This window comes from Eumetopias jubatus, unplaced genomic scaffold, assembly GCF_037043125.1.
Source record: "Eumetopias jubatus isolate StellerSeaLion01/CBP00866 unplaced genomic scaffold, mEumJub1_p1.0 scaffold_14, whole genome shotgun sequence".
NCBI lineage: Eukaryota > Metazoa > Chordata > Mammalia > Carnivora > Otariidae > Eumetopias > Eumetopias jubatus.
Genome location: NW_028274820.1, coordinates 37,551,078 through 37,574,439, shown reverse-complemented (window position 1 = coordinate 37,574,439; position 23,362 = coordinate 37,551,078). Strand labels below are relative to the sequence as shown.

At 41.2% G+C, this 23,362-nt stretch overlaps 1 protein-coding gene across 4 annotated transcripts in view; it reads left to right on the top strand.

The window, feature by feature from the left end:
• Window positions 1–23,362, top strand: part of CDK6 (cyclin dependent kinase 6) — a 229,441-nt gene that overhangs the window by 194,423 nt on the left and 11,656 nt on the right. For all 4 annotated transcript variants that reach the window (XM_088018217.1, XM_028119543.2, XM_028119557.2 and 1 more), the window contains exon 6: window positions 23,183–23,233. In XM_088018217.1, the coding sequence (XP_087874343.1) occupies window positions 23,183–23,233 (51 nt within the window). The remainder of the gene's footprint in view (window positions 1–23,182; window positions 23,234–23,362) is intronic.

Here is a 23,362-nt window from a genome sequence, read left to right as displayed (position 1 = left end):
GGTATGGAGGAAGTAGTATAATGCAGAAAAAATGGACTTCTGGAAGCCAGGGGGGGAAAGGGTCTCAATATCAAATCGCTCCACAAAGAGAGCACACGACCATTTTATTACAGGCTTGGAACACAAAATAATCACGATTTGAATTCTCTAAACGTCAAAAGTACTCCCTTCTTAGTTATATATGGCCTCAGGCCCCAGTCCCCCATATCCTTGGGGGACTTCCCTTCTCCCAGGGAAAATGCAGCCAGGTTCTAATAAAGAAGGACCCTATGTCTTCGGTGCTCTTGCCTTCAGCAGACTCTCCAGAATCTCTACTTGTGAGGTAATAAAATGACTACTTTCAGAAATAGGAAGAAGCTGGGTCAGGACTTCACCAGTTCGGACTGAAAAAGCCTTTGGGTTCTGAGTGCCGCATCTGACCGCTACACAGACAGCATTGATGGGGAAGGAAAATCTGGACCCCGTTCCCGGCTTTTTCGCCTTCTCCTGTCCCCCTCAGGGCCCACGTGAATAGCACATTTGGCCTTGTTTTCTTGGGACCCTCCGGACCCATTTCTTTTCTTTCATCATCTTTCCTAGAACTGATATGACCATTCCTCAGGGAAGAAACAAATGGTACACTTGGATGAACTCTGCAAAGCACAAAGAGCTTCTCTCTTATCCCTGCTTCTGAAGTGATTTTCTCTATTTAAAAAAAAAAAAAAAAAAAAAAAAAATGAGGACAGTCCTAGGCCGAATAGTAAAACCTCGTTTGTGTCTTATCTGGGGTGTTTTGAACTGTGTGGAGAAAGCACTAGTGATAAAGCACATGCATTGTAAAGTAGTGGTTGACCTGCTTAACAGAACCCAAAGAAGACATTCTTGAAAAGTACTTGAGAATTCCAGCTACTACGGAAGATGAAAGGGACGCAAACAGGCCTCATCAGTTCTGCCTCTCCTGTGTCATCCTCGAGGTTAAATGGCAGCTCCTCAGGTGGCCATTCCTCACTGCTCTGTTCTTCCTCACCAGAACGTCTTACTTTCTTCGCAGCACTCACTGCCTGTGTAATGATTCTTTTCCCTTCTCCCTCCCTGAACTCTCAGCCCCACGAGGTCAGGGACCACGTAGCCCCTGCACTCAGCACACTGAGGAGTTTGTCACAGACCCACAAATGTGCAGAAGGAGCGGATGGGCTACTGAAGGGCAGGGTGGCAGACTGGCCCCGAGTCCCCCGCAGACTCGCAGTGCCTCGGGATCCTCTCTCTTCTTAGCTTCGACTGAAGAACATTACTTGGTCTCAACATCAGGCTCACCAGGGTGGTTTCCGTGGGCTCATTTTTCTTTTTATAAATAACCGGAATTTTTGTTCCGGCAGAGACTCACATCCACTAAGCGTTCCATAGTCATCTCTGAAGGACACGGTATCGTGAGGCTGTCACAAAAAGCGGCTTTGGAGTGTCGGGTTCTGCCTCCACCACTTCTCAGCTGGGTGACGGTGACTCATTATTAGCCATCATCTCTCAACCTTCGTTTCCTCAACTGTAAAATGAGGGTATTAACATAGACGTCCCACCTCGGGTTGATCTGAGGTCAAATGAAAGAGTGCGTCTGTAAACCCACTGAACTCTGGGTTCTGCATTGCATCTGCGTAGGACAACTTGGCCACTGTTATTATGGTTCGTGTTGTTAAAGGACCTTGGTGTATCATTTTTCTAGAACAGGATAAGGGGTGGCTTCTTGTCAAAGGTAACATCGGATGTGGGAAGAATTCAGGCAAAAAGCCTAGGTGGGACCTGGAGTGCTGGGATTCTAGGCAGAATCTCACACCTAGGGCACAAAGCATGACCTTAGGTCACAGCTGACTGGGCAGTATGACCAAATGACTCAATACTGAAGTAATGACTAATCGTCGCAGGGCTCCCTGTGTCCCCTCTACCCCACCACAGTCACCACAAAGCCTAAAACTGATCCTGGCGTCTGACGGGAGGCTGAGCATACGTACCGTACAACGAGTTTCAGTAAACCCATCTAATAAGGCGAGAGAAACCAGGCATGGCGGTCTTCGGTGAGGGGTCTACTCACTCCTTGAAAGGGAGGAAGGGGGCCTCCGGTTTTCTTTTCCTTGGTGCCTCACGGAATCCAGAGTGCAGTCCCCGAGGCCTGTCAGCCCTCATGGAGTCTTGTTGTGAGCCACAGGAAGCAGTGCCTCACACCAGCTCATAGGGAAACTCCAAATAGTCAGCAGGAAGAAACTCAATCACAGATGAAAATGATTTTGTCTCACTATTTCTTCTATGCAGTTTCCTGAGGGGGGAAGAGGGAGGGGCGAAGAGACATTTAGCTATGAGAAATTCATTGAACAGAATGTACTTTTAACTGTTTCCTTTCCTATCTGGGGTCGTGTGGCTGCCTCCCTGTTTTCAATCAAGGAAAGAGCCATAACTTATGCATTTAAGGATCTTACTGGATATAATTGCCTTTCAGACTGATTTGTAAGGCAGATGCTCCCCTCTCCCATCTCAACTGGAACTCAGGAGCCCCATTTGTTTTGTTTTGTTTTGTTTTAAGATTTATTTTATTTATTTGAGAGAGAGAGCACGAGCGGGATTAGGAACAGAGGGAAAGGGAGAGAATCCTCAAGCGGGCTCCCCGATGAGCAAGGAGCCTGATGTGGGACTCATCCCAGATCCTGGGATCATGACCTAAGCGGAAGGCAGACGCCTAACCAACTGAGCCACCCGGGCGCCCCTGGACTTTTTAAATAATCTTACATTCTATGTAAGTTTTATTTTTTCAGTAGTACGTATTCTTTCATTTAACAAAAGTAATACATGGTTATTGTACAACAGTTTTTAAAATATGAGTAAAGGAGCGCCTGGGTGGCTCAGTCGTTAAGCGTCTGCCTTCCGCTCAGGTCATGATCCCGGGGTCCTGGGATCGAGCCCCGCATCGGGCTCCCTGCTCGGCGGGAAGCCTGCTTCTCCCTGTGCCACTCCCCCTGCTTGTGTTCCTGCCCTCACTGTGTCTCTCTCTGTCAAATAAATAAATAAAATATTTTAAAAAATAAAATATGAGTAAAGAATGTTAAGATAAGCCTAGAGCATCTTGTTGTACTAGGAAGTAAGGAAATGTTTGAAAAATAATAATAAAAATGGAGGGCGCCTGGGTGGCTTAGTCAGTTGAGCTTCTGACTCTTGATTTTGGCTCAGGTCATGGGGCTCATGGTCTCAGGGCTGTGAGACCGAACCCCACTCAGGCTCCATGCTGAGCACAGAGTCTGCTTGTCCCTCTCCCTGCTCCTTTGCCCCTCCCCCTGCTCTCTTGCTCGCTCTCAAATAAATAAATAAATATAATAATAATGGGAACATACAAAAGAACACAGAATTTGGCTTGGGGAGGCCCCTGGACAAATCTGAGACCATTTGAACATGAAACTGCATAATTATAGTAATGGGTTATAACCCATTAAAATAATGAATTCTTTTACTGAATAAAACAAAATCCGTCAGTCCATACTGATATAACTAGATAAACAGCAGAAAAGAGAAAGCTCTTTCTTAATAGTAGACCGCTAACTAATAAATACAGAAGGAATTGATAAAAGTAGAAAGTCATCATGGATGCTAAAACTTTGAGTGAACATTTGGTACAGATCAGAAGATTTACATAATTTCAAAATTGCTCTCCGCAAAATACTTTCTTTTTTAGAAAGGTAAGAAGGAAGAAAAATAAACCATAAACTGGTGACCCAAAGATTACCATTATTAATGGTTTAACAAGTATCTTTTGACTGTGTTCCTATGCATTATAATGTTTCAATTTTCTTTAAAAAGTGAGCTCACGCTTCTTCTGTAACCTGCTTTTCCCATGTAAAAATATATCCTGATCTTATGTGTATTTAAATACTCCCCAGCACATAGTAAGCATGTAGTAAATATTTATTGAATGAATGGAATTTGTAAGGATTTTAAAGCAAGATTGTGGTATCTGTTCTGGTAGCTAATGTTTTCCATCTTCCCATGACTGTTTTCCCAGGACTAATTCCTGGACGTGGAATTTTGAGGTAAAGAATATTTAAAAACCTAATTGATGGGGTGCCTGGGTGGCTCAGTCGGTAAAACGTCTGCCTCCAGCTCAGGTCATTACACCGGGTGTCTGGGATCGAGCCCCGCGTCGGGTTCCTTGCTCAGTGGGGAGTTTACTTCTCCCTCTGCCTCCCTGCCATTCATGCTCACTCTCTCTCTCTCTCTCTCTCTCTCTCTCTCAAATAAATAAAAATCTTAAAAAAAAAAACAAAAAAACCCTAATTGATGCACGGAGCCAGTTTGCCATCCAGAAAGACTTTTCTACTTTATTTTCCCACCAGCGGTATATTAAGTACATGCCTTTCACTACATTTTTAAGGAGAAAAATTGAGATTAATGTGTGTGAAACACCATCCAGAGTAGGACCTAACAGTTGTAGTTAGAAAATAACAGTTGTCAAGGCCTTTTCTCTCTGCGTGCAGACAGATTCTGTCAGGGCCAAAAGATGGAGACCACTGACAGTTTCCCAAAGCCTTTACTCATATGATGGAGTTTCTGTTCATGTAGAAAGCTCCAAAGTGGGTTAGAATCTGATTTTAGTTGAGCCAGTCCTATGCCCTATCATATACCGTACGATCCTCTCTTAGTATCAATTGGAAAACCCGGTCACCTGCTCTAGGCCTGGAGTCGGCTACGTCAAAGTAAATGATGAAGAGAAAAACCAGGTTCCTGATTGTGATAGGCTAGCACTGAGCAGCTCCACCATCGTCAACACAGAACCTCCAGGAGGGGGTCCTTCATTTGGACTTTGTTGCTGGACACTTAACATGCTTGAACACCAGCATCCAGTGCAGTTTGCAGAGGTGGACAGTGCAAGGTGCAGGATACAGACATACACCATAGGCAGCTGAGCAGTTTGCCCTCTCAGGCAGGCTGGTGCCCGTGGTAGCGCTGACCAGCTGACTTCAGCCTCCAGCTGATTGGAGCAGGAGGGTGTTATGTCCCGATCCGTACATGATACAGATCATTTCGGAGAACCAAGAAAAGGATATTGAGAGAGCTACTTCTGGGTTCAAAAGATGAGAAATTAATAGAACTATACCATCATTTGGATTTGCTTCTGTTTTCCCTTTTGGCTTTACAAGCTCTCATGTTCTCCAGTGATGACAGTTGGGCTGATTGAGAGCCGTTAGTCAAATCCAGTAATAGTATTAATCTGTGGTTGGAAATGACTGTTAAAGTGAGTGCCCGCCTATTTAGTTGCGGTTTTTCTTCCAGCTTCCAATTGTGCCAGGCTTCCAGCAGAAGGAGAGGCTGTGGTAAAGGAAACCGTTGATAAACGAAAGAAACCAGGAACTGTCACTACCCATAACAACGAAACAACAACAACAAAAAAAAATTAGAGAAAAGGTGGGGGAGACAAAGGAAATTGTACAGAGCGGTTCAAGCCTGCACAGTCTGATGTGATCTCTAGGCATGAGGCTAGCATGGTGGTTGCTCGGGCACTGACTCCCAGTTTTCCAGTGAGAACAGGAAGGCTTTAAGTACCAAGCCCAGCTGAGCAAGAAAACTTCTCTTGAGGGAAGAGAATGACTGGAGCTTAACTGACTATTTTTATCAACTTCCTAACATGCTCCTCCGATCACTAATACACAAAGGAAGCTGGAGGTCTGGTCACCAAATTGTGTTAAAAGAGTTTACCCCATAATCCTCTTCATTGAATTTTCCATCACAAATACTCAGTAGAGTTGCTACCATTGATCAGTGATCAAGAAATGCATGTTGTGGGGCACCTGGGTGGCTCAGTCGGTTAAGCATCAGACTCTTGGTTTCAGCTCAGGTCATGATCTCAGGGTCCTGAGATTGAGCCCCACAATGGGCTCTGTCTCAGCGGGGAACCCCACCCCCACCCGGGCTCACACTCTCTCTCTCTCTCTCTCTGTTTCTCAAACAAATAAATAAATCTTTAAAAAAAAAAATGTATGTTGTAACTGAGAAGTGCTTAGCAATCAAGGTCCCCATTTGCTATTTTTATTTTAAGAACTTTAGACTGGCGGCTCTCCATGTTTTTTCGCCAAAGCTCCAAGATTTTTTTAATACTTTAAAAAGAAAAAGAACTTTAAGTAAATCTGTATTCAGTGAACTGGGAAATTAAATGGATCTATATAGAAACAGAAGACAAGTCCCAGAGTTATATTGAGGAGTCTGAACACAGGACACCTGGTACATTTCACTACCTCCCAACGAGGAAATAACTATTTTATCAGCTATTCTACCATATTTCAATGTTTCTGAAATGTTCATTTTTTTTCATATTTGATTGATTCTAGAATCAGGATGTAACTTGCGATCAACTGGTAACATCTTGTATTTGATTAGGATATGGTAGTTCTTCTTGAAAAGCAGAAGTTGGTCATTTTCTTCATATCATTGGTATCCAAGAGCTGGTTAACTTTGGGGGTCAAAAGGCATTTTCAAGCAGTAATGGGGAAATTTCATTTGTGGACATTTTTATTATAATTTAGTATGTAAGTGACGTTCCCTGGGACATTCAAGAAGTAGACTAAGGAAACTGAGGCTCAGAGTTCATGTTGCTGGCTGGCGGCAGAGCAGGATTGGAGTCCATACCTGGCCTGGAGGGTCCACACGGGGTGGGTTGTCCTGCTGCCTGTCAGAGCCCACCCCTTGCAATGCAAGAGTCTGCAAGGCAAACCCCACATTTGCTCTGAAGTGTCCTTCTATCAGGGCATTGGCAGAACTCCCAAACAAGTGGGAAGAGGTACCAGGAAAGTTCAGCCTGAAATGAGGGGATCAGTGAAACCTGACACAGTAGGACGTTGTTCTGTGACAGGGCTGTGGGATTGGTGTGGCCGTGTTACCTCGCTGCTCCAAGCTCAGCCTGCAGAGACTTCCCTGGTATCGGGGACTTCTCTCAGGGGCCAGGTTTATCTTATGAAATTAATCATGTGTAAAAAAAAAAGTACTCATGCTAACAAAATAATAACATCAAAGATATACTGAAGATATATTTAGGGAAATTAGAGGAGAGCAGTTCGGTTACCACATAAAGAAAAATTTAAATGCCCCTTAGACTTCTTAGCATGCAAAACCAAAGTAATCAAAGGTGTGTATTCATTGTGCACTAAAGTTGACACAACCTGAAAGTGCTTTTTTTAACCAAATGTTTCATTTGTATGGCTGACATAAAACCTCTTGCCTATGATACCCTTCTCTCATCAAGTCAAAGACATGGCAGATAGAATCATACCCCTCTAGAGAATAGGCAGAGCAAACAGATCATAAGTAGAGTCATATGCCCTCAACCTCCTCATTCTTATAAATTCATTTGTTTCATAAATAAAGACTTCATGCTGAGGCCAAAGATTGACTTTAATATTTGTTTGGTAATATACATTTTTTAATGTGCTGTGGTAGGTTGCATTTAATGTGTGATAAAACAGTATCAATAAGCAGTCATGATTTGCAATATTGATTCCAGCCCCTGCACTCACCACATACGTGAGTCTAAGTTACAAAACTCTCCTGAGCACCAGTTTCCTCCTCTATACAATTAAGCTAGTAATGACTGTGTTTCAGAGTTGCTTGTTAGCATTAGCAAAATAGGTCTTACCTATAGTTCTTAGCCCATTTCATTAAGCAAAATGTGTATGGCTGTGTTAGAAATGAGCCGTAGAAATTCACACGTGTTGCCAATGATAAATAAACATAAGAATTAAAATGTTCAAACTCCCTGCTGATTGGGGAAATGCACATTCTAATATTGATTTATTCTTGCATTCAGAAAGAGGGAGTGTATTTAATTTACTACTATATCGAAGGGGTGGGGGGAATGGTCTAACTGATTAGCTTCACTGCCATGGACACTGAATAAGAAAACACATTTCCCCCCGTGTTTGTCATTTTCCTGACTGCATCATCTCTCAATTTTCTGAACCAGTGATCTCTGTGAATAGCCAGCAGAATATCACGGGTAAATTAAATTCTGAGATTTCGTCCAGAGATACAGCCAGAACAACAGCATTGAATCTTCTTTGCACGTTTAGACACTGTGAGAAAAAGAGGAGAAGCCGTGGAGGCGTGTGGTTGGGGGCAGGTGACACAGTAGTAAGCAAACATGAATGATTCTGGAGTGAGTTCACTATCTTTGCTCCTTGGTTGATGGATTCTCTACTGAGGAGCCGATTTTACTTCTCAGCAGTTCTAACTGCTCCATCCACATAGTTTATTATTTTTGTGGCACGTCTGGGGTATAGAGTGGGGCAGAAGCTGTGATATCTGTCCTTTAACAGATGAGCAGAGGTGAAGTGCCTACCTGCGCTCAGTGATTGGTTAATCAGTTACAGAGCCAGCATTAGGAGCTGGGGCTTTATTCTCCTTTCCATTCCATGTGGCTAAGTGCTTCTATCTTCTTCTAAAGAAGTCTCTACAGGCAACACAACGTGACCCTGTTCTAGAAATAGCATTGTTACCTGACAGGCGGGTCTGCCAGGATGACCATTTGCAAGTGTTCTAGGAAGCTAGGATTTAATAAGTTTTTTTTTTCCCCGCAAGAGGAAGTAGCAATGAATCCTGCACCAAAAATAACGCCTTAACTGCTAATTCTGCTTAGTAGGTGGTTTCCCAGGGATGATCCAGTGCAATGAGTCATCACTCTGATTGCTTATTAGCACATTATTTCTCTTTTTTACTAACTCCAGTGCTTTGGGTTGCATGTTTTTAAACCCTTTACAGCCTTTCTGGGAGGCTTACAGTCTTCATACTATTGAATATAAACCATTCCCCCCAATATGTCCCTCTTTTCCTTCTTCCACTCTTCAAATCTAAAATAATCCATGACTCAAGAGAACAGTCAGGATTATGACCTCAGACAACAGAGACAGTTTCTCCAGTTGGTAGCAGCTCCATTTCATTCCCAGTAAAAATTAAAAATGTAAACTAATGTAAACAAATGTGTGGGACCTATATCAAGAAAACTATAAATTTGAGTGAGATAAAATACCTGCATAGATGTGGAGAATAGTTAAATGTTAGGAAGATAATGCATTTTCCTGAATGAGAAGATTGAATATTGAAAAGATATAAGATCTCTCCAAATTAACTCATGGGTTCATGCAACACAAATCAGAATCTCAGTGGGATTTTCTAAAATGCATTTGAAGAGTTAAATTGGTGAAAATAGCAAAGAATTAAAAAAAAAAATTATGAAGGGAAACTTTTCCACCCCAAAGCACTAAAATGCAGCTACAATAATAAAAACAATCTAGGGGCGCCTGGATAGCTCAGTCAGTTGAGCGTCTGCCTTTGGCTCAGGTCATGATGCCAGGATCCTGGGATCAAGCCCCACAGCAGGCTCCCTGCTTAGTGGGGAGCCTGCTTCTCCCTCTCCCTCTGCTGCTCCCCCTGCTTGTACTCTCTCTCTCAAATAAATAAAATTTTTAAAAAAATATGTGTAGGTTTAAAAAAAAAAAAAACTAGCACCAGCAGAAGAAATGATACACATTTATGGAACAGAATAGAGAACCCAGCAAAAGACCCCAGTTTAGAAAGTGATGTGACTTATCAAAATCACAAATCCTGTAGGACAGAATGGCTTGTTCAACAAATAAGGGTAACAAGTCAACTTGTGGGGGCGGGGGAGGGAAACGGTAATCTGATTAGAGTCTCCGTCCCTTACCATGGAGCAAATTAACAGGTAGTTAAAAGAGTTAAGTATTAAAAATGAAACCATAAAAGGATAAAGAAACTATAGGAAATATTTCTGACCCAAAATGGAATAGACTTTCAGAGCATTAAAAAGTCACAAAAGGGGGCACCTGGGTGGTGCAGACAGTTAAGCGTCGGACTCTCAATTTAGGCTCAGGTCATGATCTCAGGGTCCTGAGAGCCGGAGCCTGCTTAAGACTTTCTCTGCCTCTCCCTCTGCCCCTCCTCACCTCAAATAAAGAAATAAGTCTTTTTTTCTAAGTCACAAAGAAAATATTAATATACTTGACTATATAAAAATTGAAAACTTCATCAAATCTTAAAATACCTCAAAGTTAAAAAGGACAGGGTAATCTTGGAGAAAATTTATGCAATGAATATGACAAAGGCATAATTTCCTTAATAAATAAAGAGCTCTTAAAATGTATTGGGAAACCAATAGCATACCACATTGTAGCTATACCACTTTCCTATCACATTATGCCCAGGTCACAGTCCTAAGTAGGTTTTATAAACAGAATACAGTTCAGACGACCCAAAAGAATGAGAGAAATGTAGATCTTATTTTTCATTCACATACTCTTTGTTCAAAGACAGTTTAAGGAAACTACACATTATGCTATAAATACTTGAGGACAGTTTGTCCACACTGACACTTCCATTTCCTAAAATGAAACCCTCACTGGCCCACAGGGAGAAAAAAGCTGGCTTTGTTAACCAGCTTTATTTCAACAAGCACATCCATATGGTAAGAACTTCCTCTGATGAGTCATCCACAGTTGTCAAACACCAACTTTCCTTTGTTTGACCCGTGCAGAAATAAGGTCTGTGGAAGCACAACGCAAGAGTCTGAATCATTTAATTGTGTTTTTTTTCCATATCTGAATTTGCATCCGTCACAAACCCAGTGTGTCCACCCTGAAAAATTGCATTCTTCAAATATCACTGAAAAAAATCCCATTCATATGGGTCTGTTCTGTCTAGATAGTCTGTGAAATTTCTAAGGAATGTTGTGGGCTTTGCTTCCTGTGCTAAATTGTTGAGTTATCACACATTATTGGATTCTACCCAAAATGGGCTGGATAGGAATATTATATTCATACAGGATACCAGTTGTCTGTACCATTCAGAAAGGAGAAAAAAAAAAAGATTATTACTGTTTCTTGTCATAAGATAAAACTCTATCTGAAAGGGTAGGTAGAAATGTGTGTGCAAATAATTTTTTTAAGATATGTCCTTGATTCTTGTCTTCATAGAGGCTAGCATCTTAATTCAGTCACAGCTTTGTTATGACTGCTAGCCACTTTCTTGTCTCTTTGTTCTGGTTCAAACCAAGGACTATAGAGCCCGGATTCAGATCCTGCTCTGGGGGATGGTGCCATCCTTAGTTTGGTAAAAGGGAGGAGATCTTTAGAGATACCGTTTTATCCATTTGTATATAAAAAGAAAAGAACTGAGGTGATGCTTTGTGATTTTTTTTTAAGTACCCACCCATCATTAAAAATATAAATGCACTAAAGAAGCCTTTAAAAAAATTAAGGTGCCTCTTGCGTCAGTAAAATTTTATCCTGAGAAAATAAATGCTAACTTTTGCACCCGTATTTGTATGCTAAGCAGACTTTTTTTTTTTTTTTTAAGGGAAAAAATGAAAAAAATCAGTCTTCTGCTATTTGGAGTATTTTTAACCAAAGATTGAATCCAATTTGAGGATATTTTTGGATCATTTGTAGTACTCTCTGAGTTGATACTTCTGGTTCTTTTTTGAGCAAACCTGCCTTTTTTTTTTCAATGAGCCACTTCAATTAACAGACACTTCTCTTTGAGAAAATTTCTAGTGATTATTTTCCCCCAAAATCAACATTAAAACTGTCAGCCCTGGATTATGTCATTTCGATGACAGATGGTTGATGTCAATATTGGAGTGTTTGCAAGAGAAAGCATGTGTTCATGAGCATAGAGGTGCTCAGAATTATATACTAAAAGACATACCCACAATAGAGCTTGTAAGACCCTCTTTGGTGAACATGTTGTGTCGAAGACAAAACCTGGTGGATTCCTAGAATAAATGTAAGAAGTGGCTTTGAAAGGCACATTTTGTGACCCTAATATATGTAACATTTGCTCTTGGAGTGTGTCATTATTAGATGGACTAACTTTTACGTTTGCTAACTTTTATTCCTTGTATATTGCTTTGATGTCTGTGTATCAGAGAGAGAAAACTTGATTCACTGGGGTCACCTTGAGTCCATGTGGCTAGTTTGTTTTCCATATTATCTTGCTGGTTACAGCCCTCTCTCCTGCTACACCTAGGCAGCACTTCGAATCCTTTCTCAGCCCAGCTTGAAGCCTGTTGCTACCAGTGAATTAGATTGGACAAGATAAAAATACTTCTTGTCGGTCTTAGATAAGTAGCCCCGCCCCAGTCTCGGTTGGTGGCTGCTTCTTTAGATCGTGCACTTCCCTTAGACTGCTGTACCGTGTAGACGGGCAGTGCTCTTTCCTTAGGCAAGATGTACAGTTGACCCTTGAACAACACAAGGGTTGAGTGCACCAAACCCCTCCCCGGTGCAGTTGAAGATGGATGTATAACTTTTGGCCTTCCCTTGAACTTAACTACTAATAGCCTACTGTTGACTGAAAGCCCTACCGACAACATCGATCAACCTATGTTTTGTATTTTTCATGTGTTATATACTGTAGCCTTACAATAAAGGTAGACAAAAGAAAATGTTACTAAGAAAATCACAAGAGAAAATATATTTACAGTACTGTTCAAAACAAAAAATCCACATATAAGTGAGCCCATGTAGTTCACACCTGTGTTGCTCAAGGGTCAACTGTATATAGTGTTACACGGTCATGTGCTAAGAAAGAGTAATAGCATCTTGGATTATGGTATGAGGAGGGAGCTTACCGATAATCCAGTCCCTTATCACATAGTAGCAGTGAGTTGTTAGGAAAAAAGAGAATGAAACCTGTCTGGACCACCTTCCCTCACACCGTTTTGAGAGATGCTCATCTGATTTTTCAAAACAGCCCTTAGAAATAACAATGATAATTTTTTTAAGATTTCTCTCTCTCGGGCGCCTGGGTGGCTCAGTTGGTTAAACGATTGCCTTCGGCTCAGGTCATGATCCCGGAGTCCTGGGATCAAGTCCCACATCAGGCTTCCTGCTCGGCGGGGAGCCTGCTTCTCCCTCTGACCCTCTCCCCTCTCATGTACTCTCTCTCTCTCATTCTCGCTCTCTCAAATAAATAAATCTTTAAAAAAATAATAATAAAATAAAATCTCTTAAAAAAAAGATTTCTCTCTCTCTCTCTCTCTCTCTCTCTCTCTCTCTCTCTAATTTCTTTTTCTACAACCTCTTGTTCTGGGTCTCCTGTAGAGGGTGACCAACCATCCCGTTTTGCCTGGGACAGAGAGGCTCCCTGGGATACAGGATTTGCAGTACTAACACTAGGGCCATCATGGGCAGATTACGCTGGTTGGTCACCCTATTCCTGGGTGCTCTACTCAAATGGCCAAGTATAGAGGAGCATGGGTACCAAGGTTCTCACTCATGGACCAACTAAACTCCCTGTTACAGCTTTTCTTTCTCTCCTAGGAAGGCACAATATAAAGAAAGGCTAGGGACTGTAGACAGATGATTTTATGTTGGGGTCTGATGAGCTTCCAGCTTGGTTGAAGGATGTCTCTAGTTCACAGTTCTTTTGCAGAGTGAAGGTAATTGATAAACCCTGAGCCCAGTTAATAATCAATGCCTGACTAATAATATGGCACTCATTCAGCCTGGTGTCCTAGTAATCTCTGATCATTTTTCCACACACCACCATCACCCTTGCCCCAGATGATCTTCCAGCATGTTACCATTAAAGTTTCTCAACACCAAGCCCAAGATAAAATAGAGTGAGTATTATAGCTAGATTTTCCATACAGGAGAAAGATCCCTGCTCTGGGTTTATATGGCAGCCAGGAGACAGCTTGCCCCAGGGTGCCCCAGAGATGTCTGGCTGTTAATGAAGCTTCTTGCCCATGAGAAGTGAGGTGATTCCAATGGGGGGGGGTCCCACGTTCTGGACTTGCCTCCAGTTTCCTGGTAATGAGGATACTAATAGAAATGCTTCACCCTCGTGAGTTCCTGCTTCTTAGGTTTGACTCGGATTTCTTTCCCCTCTGCCAAAACTTTCTTTCAAATGTAAAGTTTTGTAGTACTTGGTTTGCCATCAGGGTGAGAGTGAGGATGAAAACGTAATAATACAACGAGGAACCCAGCTTGGAGAAAGTACTCAACACATGACCATTTCTTTCCTGCCTTAAGAACTCCCCTGAGCAGGGGCACCTGGGTGGCTCAGTCAGTTAGGCGTCTGCCTTCAGCTCAGGTCATGATCCCAGGGTCCTGGGATCGAGCACCATGTCAGGCTCCCTGCGCCGTGAAGAGTCTGCTTCTCCCTCTCTCCCTGCTGTTCTCCTTGCTTGTACTCTCTCTCTCTCTCCTCTGTTAAATAAATAAAATCTAAAAATATATATATTTTTAAAGAACTCCCCTGAGCAGTGTGAACAGAGAGCAAGAGATAAGAGAGGCACTACGAGAGTAATGAACATGTAATTCGGCAAAAAACTTACCAGAAAGTATACAAAATGAGTACTTGGATCCCAGACACAGAATGAGACAAATCATGTTTTTTGCTCCTGTTGGACAAGAACATTCTCAGAGAGAGAAAACTTGATTCATTTGGATCACCTTGAGTCCATGTGGCTAGTTTGTTTCTAATTTTAAAGGTCAGAAAGATAATGTATTTAGTAACATAAGGAAGGAAGTGTTATAGACTGAATGTTTGTGTCTTTCCACCATAACCACCAAACTCAGATGTTGAAGCCCTATCCCCCAATTTTGTTGTTATTTGGGATTATTTAGGGATTAGATTTGGGATTATTTAGGATTCTTTAGGTCAGGAGGGTGGGGCCCCCACGATGACATTAGTGCCCTTGTAAGAGAGACCCAAGGGAACTTGGTCTCTCTCCACCACCTGAGTACAGAGCAAGCAAGTTGCCATCTGCAAACCAGGGAGACAGTCCTCACCAGACACCGATATCCTGTCGGCACCTTCATCCAGGACGTCCAGCCTCCAGAACTAGGGGAAATAAATGTCTGTTGTTTAAACCACCCAGCCTGTGGTATTTTGTTAGGGCTGCCCAAGTCGACTGAGACAAGAAAAGATAGCACTGCAACAACAGAAAGGCAATGCTTTGATTAAATAAGTATTTGAGAGCAATAATTATTTCTGGCAAACAATAGATAATACTTGTTGAAGTGGTTAGAAATAATTTTTTTTTATCTTAATGACCACTTAGGCTTCTTGAGTCATCTGTAAAATTGACTAACTCAGTAAGTATATTAATTTGTAAGTTTTGTAATGTTTCAGGAGTCTCAACTGAGTCTTCAACTCAATTTTGAATTGAAAAATGGTGGGGTTTTCCTCTCTGCCTCAGTGCTCACTGTCTCATACATAGGAAGTTACTCATACATAGTCCAGTAAAATATGAGCCTTCTGTGGAGAAATAAATTATTCACATCTGGTAACAAGGAAAAATTAATTCAGCTATTTATTTGTAAGGAAATGACCAGATTCCGAGTCCCCTACTGTGGACAGATAGGGCAGCAACTTTCTAAGTTGTAATTATCTGCTCTGCCCTGTGAGCGGCCCCTCCCTTCCCTGGTAGGGGTTTTTTCCTATCCGTCTCTGTCTCAGTTGACAGAACTTCATCTCAGATTCTTCTTTTTGCCCTGGTCCTTGCCTTGTATTACTTGGGCTTTAAATTTTTTTGTCTCCCATAGGGTCTTTCCCACCAGCGACGCTTCCTTCCTGGGCTGGTTTCCTTCAGGAGCCTCTTTCCCCTCTACATCCTTTTTAATCCCTCACTCTGGTTGGCCTTTGCTAACACTTCTCAACCCTTCTCTTTCTTTGTCTTCCAAGAAGCCCATCCCTGACCTGCAGGGTGATGTAAAGCATCTGAGGGCAAAGTTTCTATCCAGCATTCCTCATTCTGCTTCTCTGATGGTTTTGGTGAGATTTTAGATGTAGGAGACTAATTGTCACACCAGCCCCCCACCCCCGTTTTTAAACACCCATTATTTGCAGGGTGATATTGTCTAGTGCCACAGACCAGTTAAGCCTAAACATATACAACAATATCAATCAAATCGGTTCTGGCTCTGAATGTGTATGCATCTACTCATGTATACGTACCTGCGCAAATAAATACACATGCTTGCACTTGAATTACCCCGAGATGAACCAAGGGTGCAAATTTTGAGGGACAGAAGTTGTTGGGAAGAAGGGAGAGAAGGCCTTCTCAGTGGGAGGAAGAGTAACCATTCCTGTTTATTAATCATGACCTGAGCCGAAGGCAGATGCTTAACCTACTGAGCCACCCAGGCGTCCCCTGCTTCATTCCTTTTTGTGACTGAATGACACTCCACTGTATGGCTATACAACATTCTGTTATCCCACTGTCAGCTGATGGACATTTGGGTTGTTTGGGCTATCATGAATAATGCTGCTACACACATTCATGTCCAAGTGTTTGTGTGCACCTACATTACCAGTATTGTTGGGTATATACCTAGGTATGCTTAACTAATCTTTTGCATGTTTTTCATTCTCAGATTTCAAAGCATTGTTTTATACATTATTTTTTATCATAAAGGAGCATGTTTAAAATTAAGTCAATTATCTTCCAATCTTCTCCTCCCCACACCACCCTCTCCCCACCTTTCTCATTCGGCCTGGAATCTTAAAACCATGCTGCTTCTCGCAGGGCATGCTGAGTCTTTTACCAAATTCAGATCACCTTCCCTTCTATGCCTTTGCATCCTTTCCCATCTGCTCTGTCCAACTGGGTTAGGTCCTTGTGCACTGATCTTGCCGTTGGCCTCCCTAGCTCTGTCTTCATCCCCTCTTAGTGACTCAATAAACCTCTGCCATATTTTTTTTTAAAGATTTTATTTATTTATTTGAGAGAGAGAGACAGCGAGAGAGGGAACACAAGCAGGGGAATGGGAGAGGGAGAGGCAGGCTTCCCGCTGAGCGGGGAGCCCGATGCGGGGCTGGATCCCAGGACCCTGGGATCATGACCTGAGCCGAAGGCAGACACCTAACGACTGAGCCATCCAGGCGCCCCAACCTCTGCCATAGTAATCTTTCTAAAACACTGCTTCTGTTTGCTGCTCATTGGAGTTAGACCAACTCAGCCACTTACTGAGCAGTTTCCTTAAGTTTCTTTACTTCTCATCTATAAAAGACAGTTAATCAGACCACCTCCCAACATTCTAGTAAAGATTAAATGATTGCCTTGAGCTTTCTCCCAGGGTAAAATGAGATAAACTTCTTTATTTCAAGATCCTGCATTTGTATCTCGTGTCTCCCACAGAGGCAAGGATCATTATGGTAGTATGTAATATATATATTTATTTATAAATATTATAAATTCATATTTTAATATATTTGTATTAAAATGTGTAATATACTTTAAATATATGTATATTATATATTAAGACTATATTATATAATATTTATATTTAATATGTATCTTGGGGGAAGGGTTATCTCCCAGCACCTAATGCAGCCCTGTGTGCTTAGTGGGTGATCACTCAATTAGTGTTTACGAAGCAAATCAGTTAATTGATTTTCTGCTTAATCTGGTTATTTGAATAGGTGGTAATTGTAAAGTGATAAGTTAACATTTTTAACTTAACAGATAACAGCTCTCTCTAGAACTGAACACAGGAGCAAGCATAAAATAGTAAGCAATATTTTTCGAAAGGTCCTGTTATGAACACGGAAAATTCCTTTGCTAATCAAGAAAGATAGCAACTAAAGCATAACTGCAGGTCAAATGCAGGTTACAGAGGTGTTCTGTAGGGGGATCCATGGCATCCTCATCTTTTTAGTACAATGAGAGTATTGTAACTAAATGAAACCTTTCATCTTCCCTTATGCATGAATCATTTCCTTTCCATAACAGACCGATCAGCATACACATCTCATCTGCTAGAAAACATACCCTACTTCTAAATGTTTTCCACTGTTTATTGAGCTTATGAATGATAGTTATATGTTCTTTTCATTTGTTTAAAAAGGCATGTAATCTGAAACTTGGTACCCTTTGTAATTCGACCCAAGAAAATGCACTTCATGCTTAAAAGATGGGGTGAGTGTTGCTAAAACTACATAGAGAGGAAGAAATAATATTGCCAATTCAAAGTTAATCAAACCTTATTTGACATTCATTCTTTCTGTTCTTGATGGTAAAGGTGTAAGAGTTGTAACAGGTATAGAGAATAGTGACCCCAGAGGAGGAATTGTTAGCCTTTACTACGATTTGGGCATCCACCGTGTGGTGACAAGTGTCCCCTTCCTTTCTTGTTCACTGCATGAAACACTTTGGTATCTTTTGTATATAGCAGTGGCCAGGAACAAGAACATACGTCTATCACGTATGAGTGTGAAAAAGTATGTGTGTGTTTAGTTGGCACCTAACTGTAGGTCTCCTATAAACTGGACATTTTACAGATTCAAAGAGGCTAACTGACTTTCCTAAGGTCATTCAGAGAGAAATGGCTGTGGGGATTCATACCCAGGACAGTTCATCACCAAAGCCTATGATACCCTTTCCCCGGTCAACAAATATCCTCTAAAATCAACATGTTGGGGGAAATGGGGGTGGTGTGCATTAAGGCTGAAATTCTCACAAATTCAAAAAAGCTTTGAGAAAAATCCTTGCTAAAGAAAACCCCAAGAACCATACTTGTTTTGGCATGACAGCGCCTGCGGTCATATGAGAAGAAAATTGACTTTGCTATGGTTTGAAATGAATGCAATTTGTTACTGTATTTTGCAATGATCTCCTTTTAGTTAAAAAAAATATATATAAATTAAAATTTATTGTTTGCAGAAAGAGGTTTTTTTTTTTTTATCAGCATTAACTATTATCAAGTATAAGAGTGAAAGATATTTGAAGAAAATACTTGGAAATAACCTAAAATTCTCTTTCATAAAAACATAGCAATGTCCAGTTTCAGATATTTTCCCCCAAATATTATTTATCTTGTCAAATAAATTGGCTTCAAAGGGTAGAATGGCAAAGTCTTCCAGTAGGGTCCTCTGTAGTGGGAATTCAAAAATAGAAAAGAAGTTGAGGGCCGTGAGAGACAGAAGGAGGTTTATGCAAAAGAATGTAATCGTCCCAAGAAGTGAGTGTGGAGAAAATCTGAGGATAAAGGAGGATCATAGGCTAGGTGAAGAGAAAAGAAAGGTATAAAATTAGAAATGGATCCATGAAATGTAGATTCAACAAAGGTCTTTCACCGATAATGTTTACGCACCGTTACCCAAACACTTGGTTAAATTACTGAAAAGTCATTTGAAGAAATTAATTATAGTTTTTGATATAGTAAAATACATAAGAGTTACTATCCTTCAGTAATGCCCCATATAACAGAGGGATTTTTTAGTATATTAATCCAATAAAACAATTGCACAGTTTTTATTTGGGGATGTTCTTGGTAGGTATAATCTCTCCATTTTGCTAGTTAACCCCCCAAAAAATGTGTAGATAAAGAAGGAGTGTTTTAAGAAATACAAAACCAGGCTTCAGATTTACTGCTTTCAGTAGAATATCTCTTTTGTTAATTTTATTTTTAAGTAGTTAGTTTAAAAGAATTACTAAGTATGTCACCTGGGATGGGAGGCTTCTGGGATAGCTTAGTGAATCCTCAAAAAAAAAAAAAAAAAATACTTTTTAATTTTTATGAGCCTTTGTCTCATGATATATAATAGAATATTCCCCTTCCAGCTTCAGTCTTCGTGAAGGGCCCATATAAATATACCCTGAGATTTCCAGGAGAGGTAGATGTTTAGACAATAGGAAGAAATGGAGTTCAAAGTTATTTTGGACCTCCTCACATTGTCTCTGTCTGACCATCTGTAGCTCAGTCTGTCTTTCAGTCTTTCTGTGTCTTACTCTCCCCCCATGTTGGTCCTTCAACCCTCTACTTCCTTCCAGCTCAGCCCTATGTCATGGTAATAAAGAACCAGCCAAGTTTGACTCATGTATGTGTGTGTTTTAGCTGAATGATTCCTACAATTATAAAATTATTCAAGGCAGTAGAATTAAACTCTCCCTTACCACTAAACCAAAGAATATAGTCAAAGATGCCCATAATTATCCACCTAAAATATGCCATAAATTACATGACTTGAAGGATATTTAACTCAGCTTATCTGAGGAAGGAAGAAATATGCAAAATAACTTCAGTGAAAATACAGTCCTAGTACATGATGCACACAGGTCCGAGACCTGATACAGCCAAGACTTTTGACCACGGAGCCTTATTTAAAGACAGATTGTATCATATAATTGGGACAATCTTCTTCTTACATATCAGTATTCCACCATAGCACCCCCAGGAGGTCATCATGATGAAAACTTTTCATCTTTCTTCTAAATCCAATGTAACTCTCCATGCTTCTAATGAACATAGCATCTTCTATCACAAAACCGGCTCCTGCAGACTTGAGCATTTTCAGCCCCAAACTGAATGGATGGTCCTAAGAATTTGATCACATTCATGATCACTTTTTGGTCAACTAAGAGTACCAGTTCCAGGTAGGCTGTTCCCCCCTTCATGTGACTCATTGCCATTATCTTGTGACAGTGTCTTTGCACCCAAAGATCTATTTTATGGGAGTTAATTGCATGCTGTCAGGATTTAGTGGTTCTGTATAACTCAAGCCAATCCATATCCATCCTAAAGCCAAATTAGTAGACCTCACAGTCCCATGCCAGGTCTTCCTACGTGACAAAAGTCATTCTGAGCCATATACTGAATTGTTGCTTCCGAGTTTCTAGTATTCCCCACAGCAGGTCACAGAGAAGTGGTTATGATTCAGACCTTTCTGCTGCTTGCCCTCATTAAAGCAGGCCAAACTAATGGGCCAATTCTAACTCAAGGATGTAAAGCACATTTCATTCTGTGGAGCCAAGTCCAGCCAAGAGAGGCAAGATTTCAGGCTCTGGCAGTATGGTGGACTACATGATTTGAAAGTGCTCTGCTAAACATGTATCAAATGTAAGGTAAAATAGAGCAAGCACTTGCTTAAATGCATAGTGGAGCTAGCAAAAATGTTACAGTATTGCCAAGGGAGAAAAACACAAAAAGGGAACCGAGAACCAAACCAGTAAGGGCATGAGCCCCTGCACTGCTGGAGCTGAGCTTCGGGGTCTCAGTACCCACCTCAGGAAAAAGAAGGGCTTGTGCTTTTGCCTGGGAACAACGTCCACTCAAGGTAGTCTGTCTTGTTTGTTTCCCAGTAGCCATGGCCAGTTTCTTTTAAGCTGCTCCATGATCCTCAAAGATAATTTCACTGTGCATACCAGTCTTCTTCATGCAGGGTGAGGGGCTTGGCATGTTTACAAAACCGTTTCACCAGCTTATCAGTTAAAGGTGTGCCCTCGGTTCCCTCTGCGCCTGCTACCCGGCATGCCCAGCGCTCAAGCCATTTGAGATATGTGCTACGCAAAGAGGGGTCGTTTGTGTTTGTCCAAACCTCCTAATGCTGGTTATACTTAGTTTTGTAATTTTATACCTTAATACTAAGGAAACAGGAGTGTGAAAAGAAAGGGCACTGTTGTTTCTGTGCAGTCCAAGTTCTGTGCTTTGGAAAGGAAAAGAAAAATGGTGCTATCAATTAAGATGTGAGCAAAGTAGCTGTAAAAGATTGCACAGGGGGCAGAACGTAAGAATCTAGAAGGGCCTAACACTGTATGTTGACGACATTGGAATTAAAATTAAAAACCTAATTAAGGGGCGCCTAGCTGGCTCAGTCAGTAGAGTGTGCGACTCTTGACCTCAGGGTTGTAAGTTCGAGCCCCATGTTGGGTATAGAGTCTTTAAAAAAAAAAAAAAAACTTAAAAAAATTTAGAAGGGCCATCAGACAGGAAGTGTATGGAAAGAATAGAGAACTTCAATCAGTCTGGTAAATTGCTTTGTTCCTTGTTAAAGAGGGCAAGAATTTAAAGACACTGGACATTTGCAGAGCAATGAGTACAGAATCCCACAGGCACCTGCTTGTGAGACACTGGGTTCTCTCTAAAGTGCTCTTCACACAGTCTCCGTGCTATTTCACTCCAAAGGCTCACTGTAGGGAGTGTCTGTGAGTGTGGAGAACATTAGTAACCAAAATAAGATGTGTTACAATATAAAAATGAAGCAGATAGGCTTTGGGGCAAGGTGGACCTGGTTTGAATTTTAATAAAAGTCTGCATTTTGTTATTTGTCCTTAGGTAAGTCTAGAACATCTCTAATCCTAGCTGCTCATCAGAAAATAGGGATGATAATAATACTACCTTGCTCCTGAAATTTTTGTGAGAATTAAATGAGATGTTTGGGGAGCACATAGTATTATATTAGAGTCAACATTACTGTTCTAGAAATAATAGCTGTTAAGATTCCATTGTTTGGCTTTTCTAAAATTGATATATAATATTTATATTTATAATTCATATATAACATTTAAAAAATATGGTCTCTGGTAATAGGCTACAAATTTTTTTAAAGCCCATTATCGTTGAAAAATATCTGTCAGTCATTGAGAAAGGGGTTCGGAAACATTTCCATGTGTGCCGTAGGAATATATTAAATAAAATATTTATTAACTGAGCACCTGTTCAGGTAAAGCACTAGGCCAAAGATTAGAGGCAAACCTAGAGAAGTCCTTGCCCTCTAGGGGTATTGACCTACTTGGGAAAATGCCAGAAATGTCACCAAGTGAGCTCATTTAATTGCCAGTTAAATGCTCCGTGTAGACACTGAGGGCTGTGTGTTCCTCTGAAGCCCGGAGTGATGGCTAACTACCATAATACTGTGAGAAAGGAAAGTGATAAAATCAGAAAAATAGGTCCAGAGGTATGTCACTGCGGCATCAGGACCCACGGAAAGAGAGAGCCCCCTGAGGAAGTCCTGTGATAGCAGAGAGGTGAGGAAAGGGAGCTCGGAGAAGAATCTGACCAAGAGGAGTTTCAAAGAAGCCCACGAACCCCTCGGTCCAGACTAGAACAGTGACGTGTTGCACCCTACCAGGAAGTTGGGTAGGACTTTGAAACCAGGGCCTGTGTGTCCCCCTGTGGCACTGTTGTCGGCAGTGAGTGCGAATAGAATACCCACGGTGATAAAACAGGGGAGTCAGGGCCCAGCCGGTACTTACGACAGATCCTTACCATGAAGTCAGATGCGAGAAAATTCTTCACTGACCAAAGGAAAGATGTCTCACTTCTTTACTCCTTCCTCACCCTTAAAGAATGTTTTGCTTCCTGTAAACAGTGGTAATGACCAATATGATTGAAATGTAATGAGAAAATTCCGTGTTTGATATGTATCTTTATTCTTGTAGGCCTCTTTTTCGTGGAAGTTCAGATGTCGATCAGCTTGGAAAAATCTTGGAGTAAGTAGTAACTGTAATTTTACATCAGCGTTCATAGCATGAAAACATTTACAGTGCCTTTCCTCTGACATTCATATAAAATGTTTACCTCTTGTCTTTCCTCCTCCAAGCTGCGGCCACAGTCAGTGT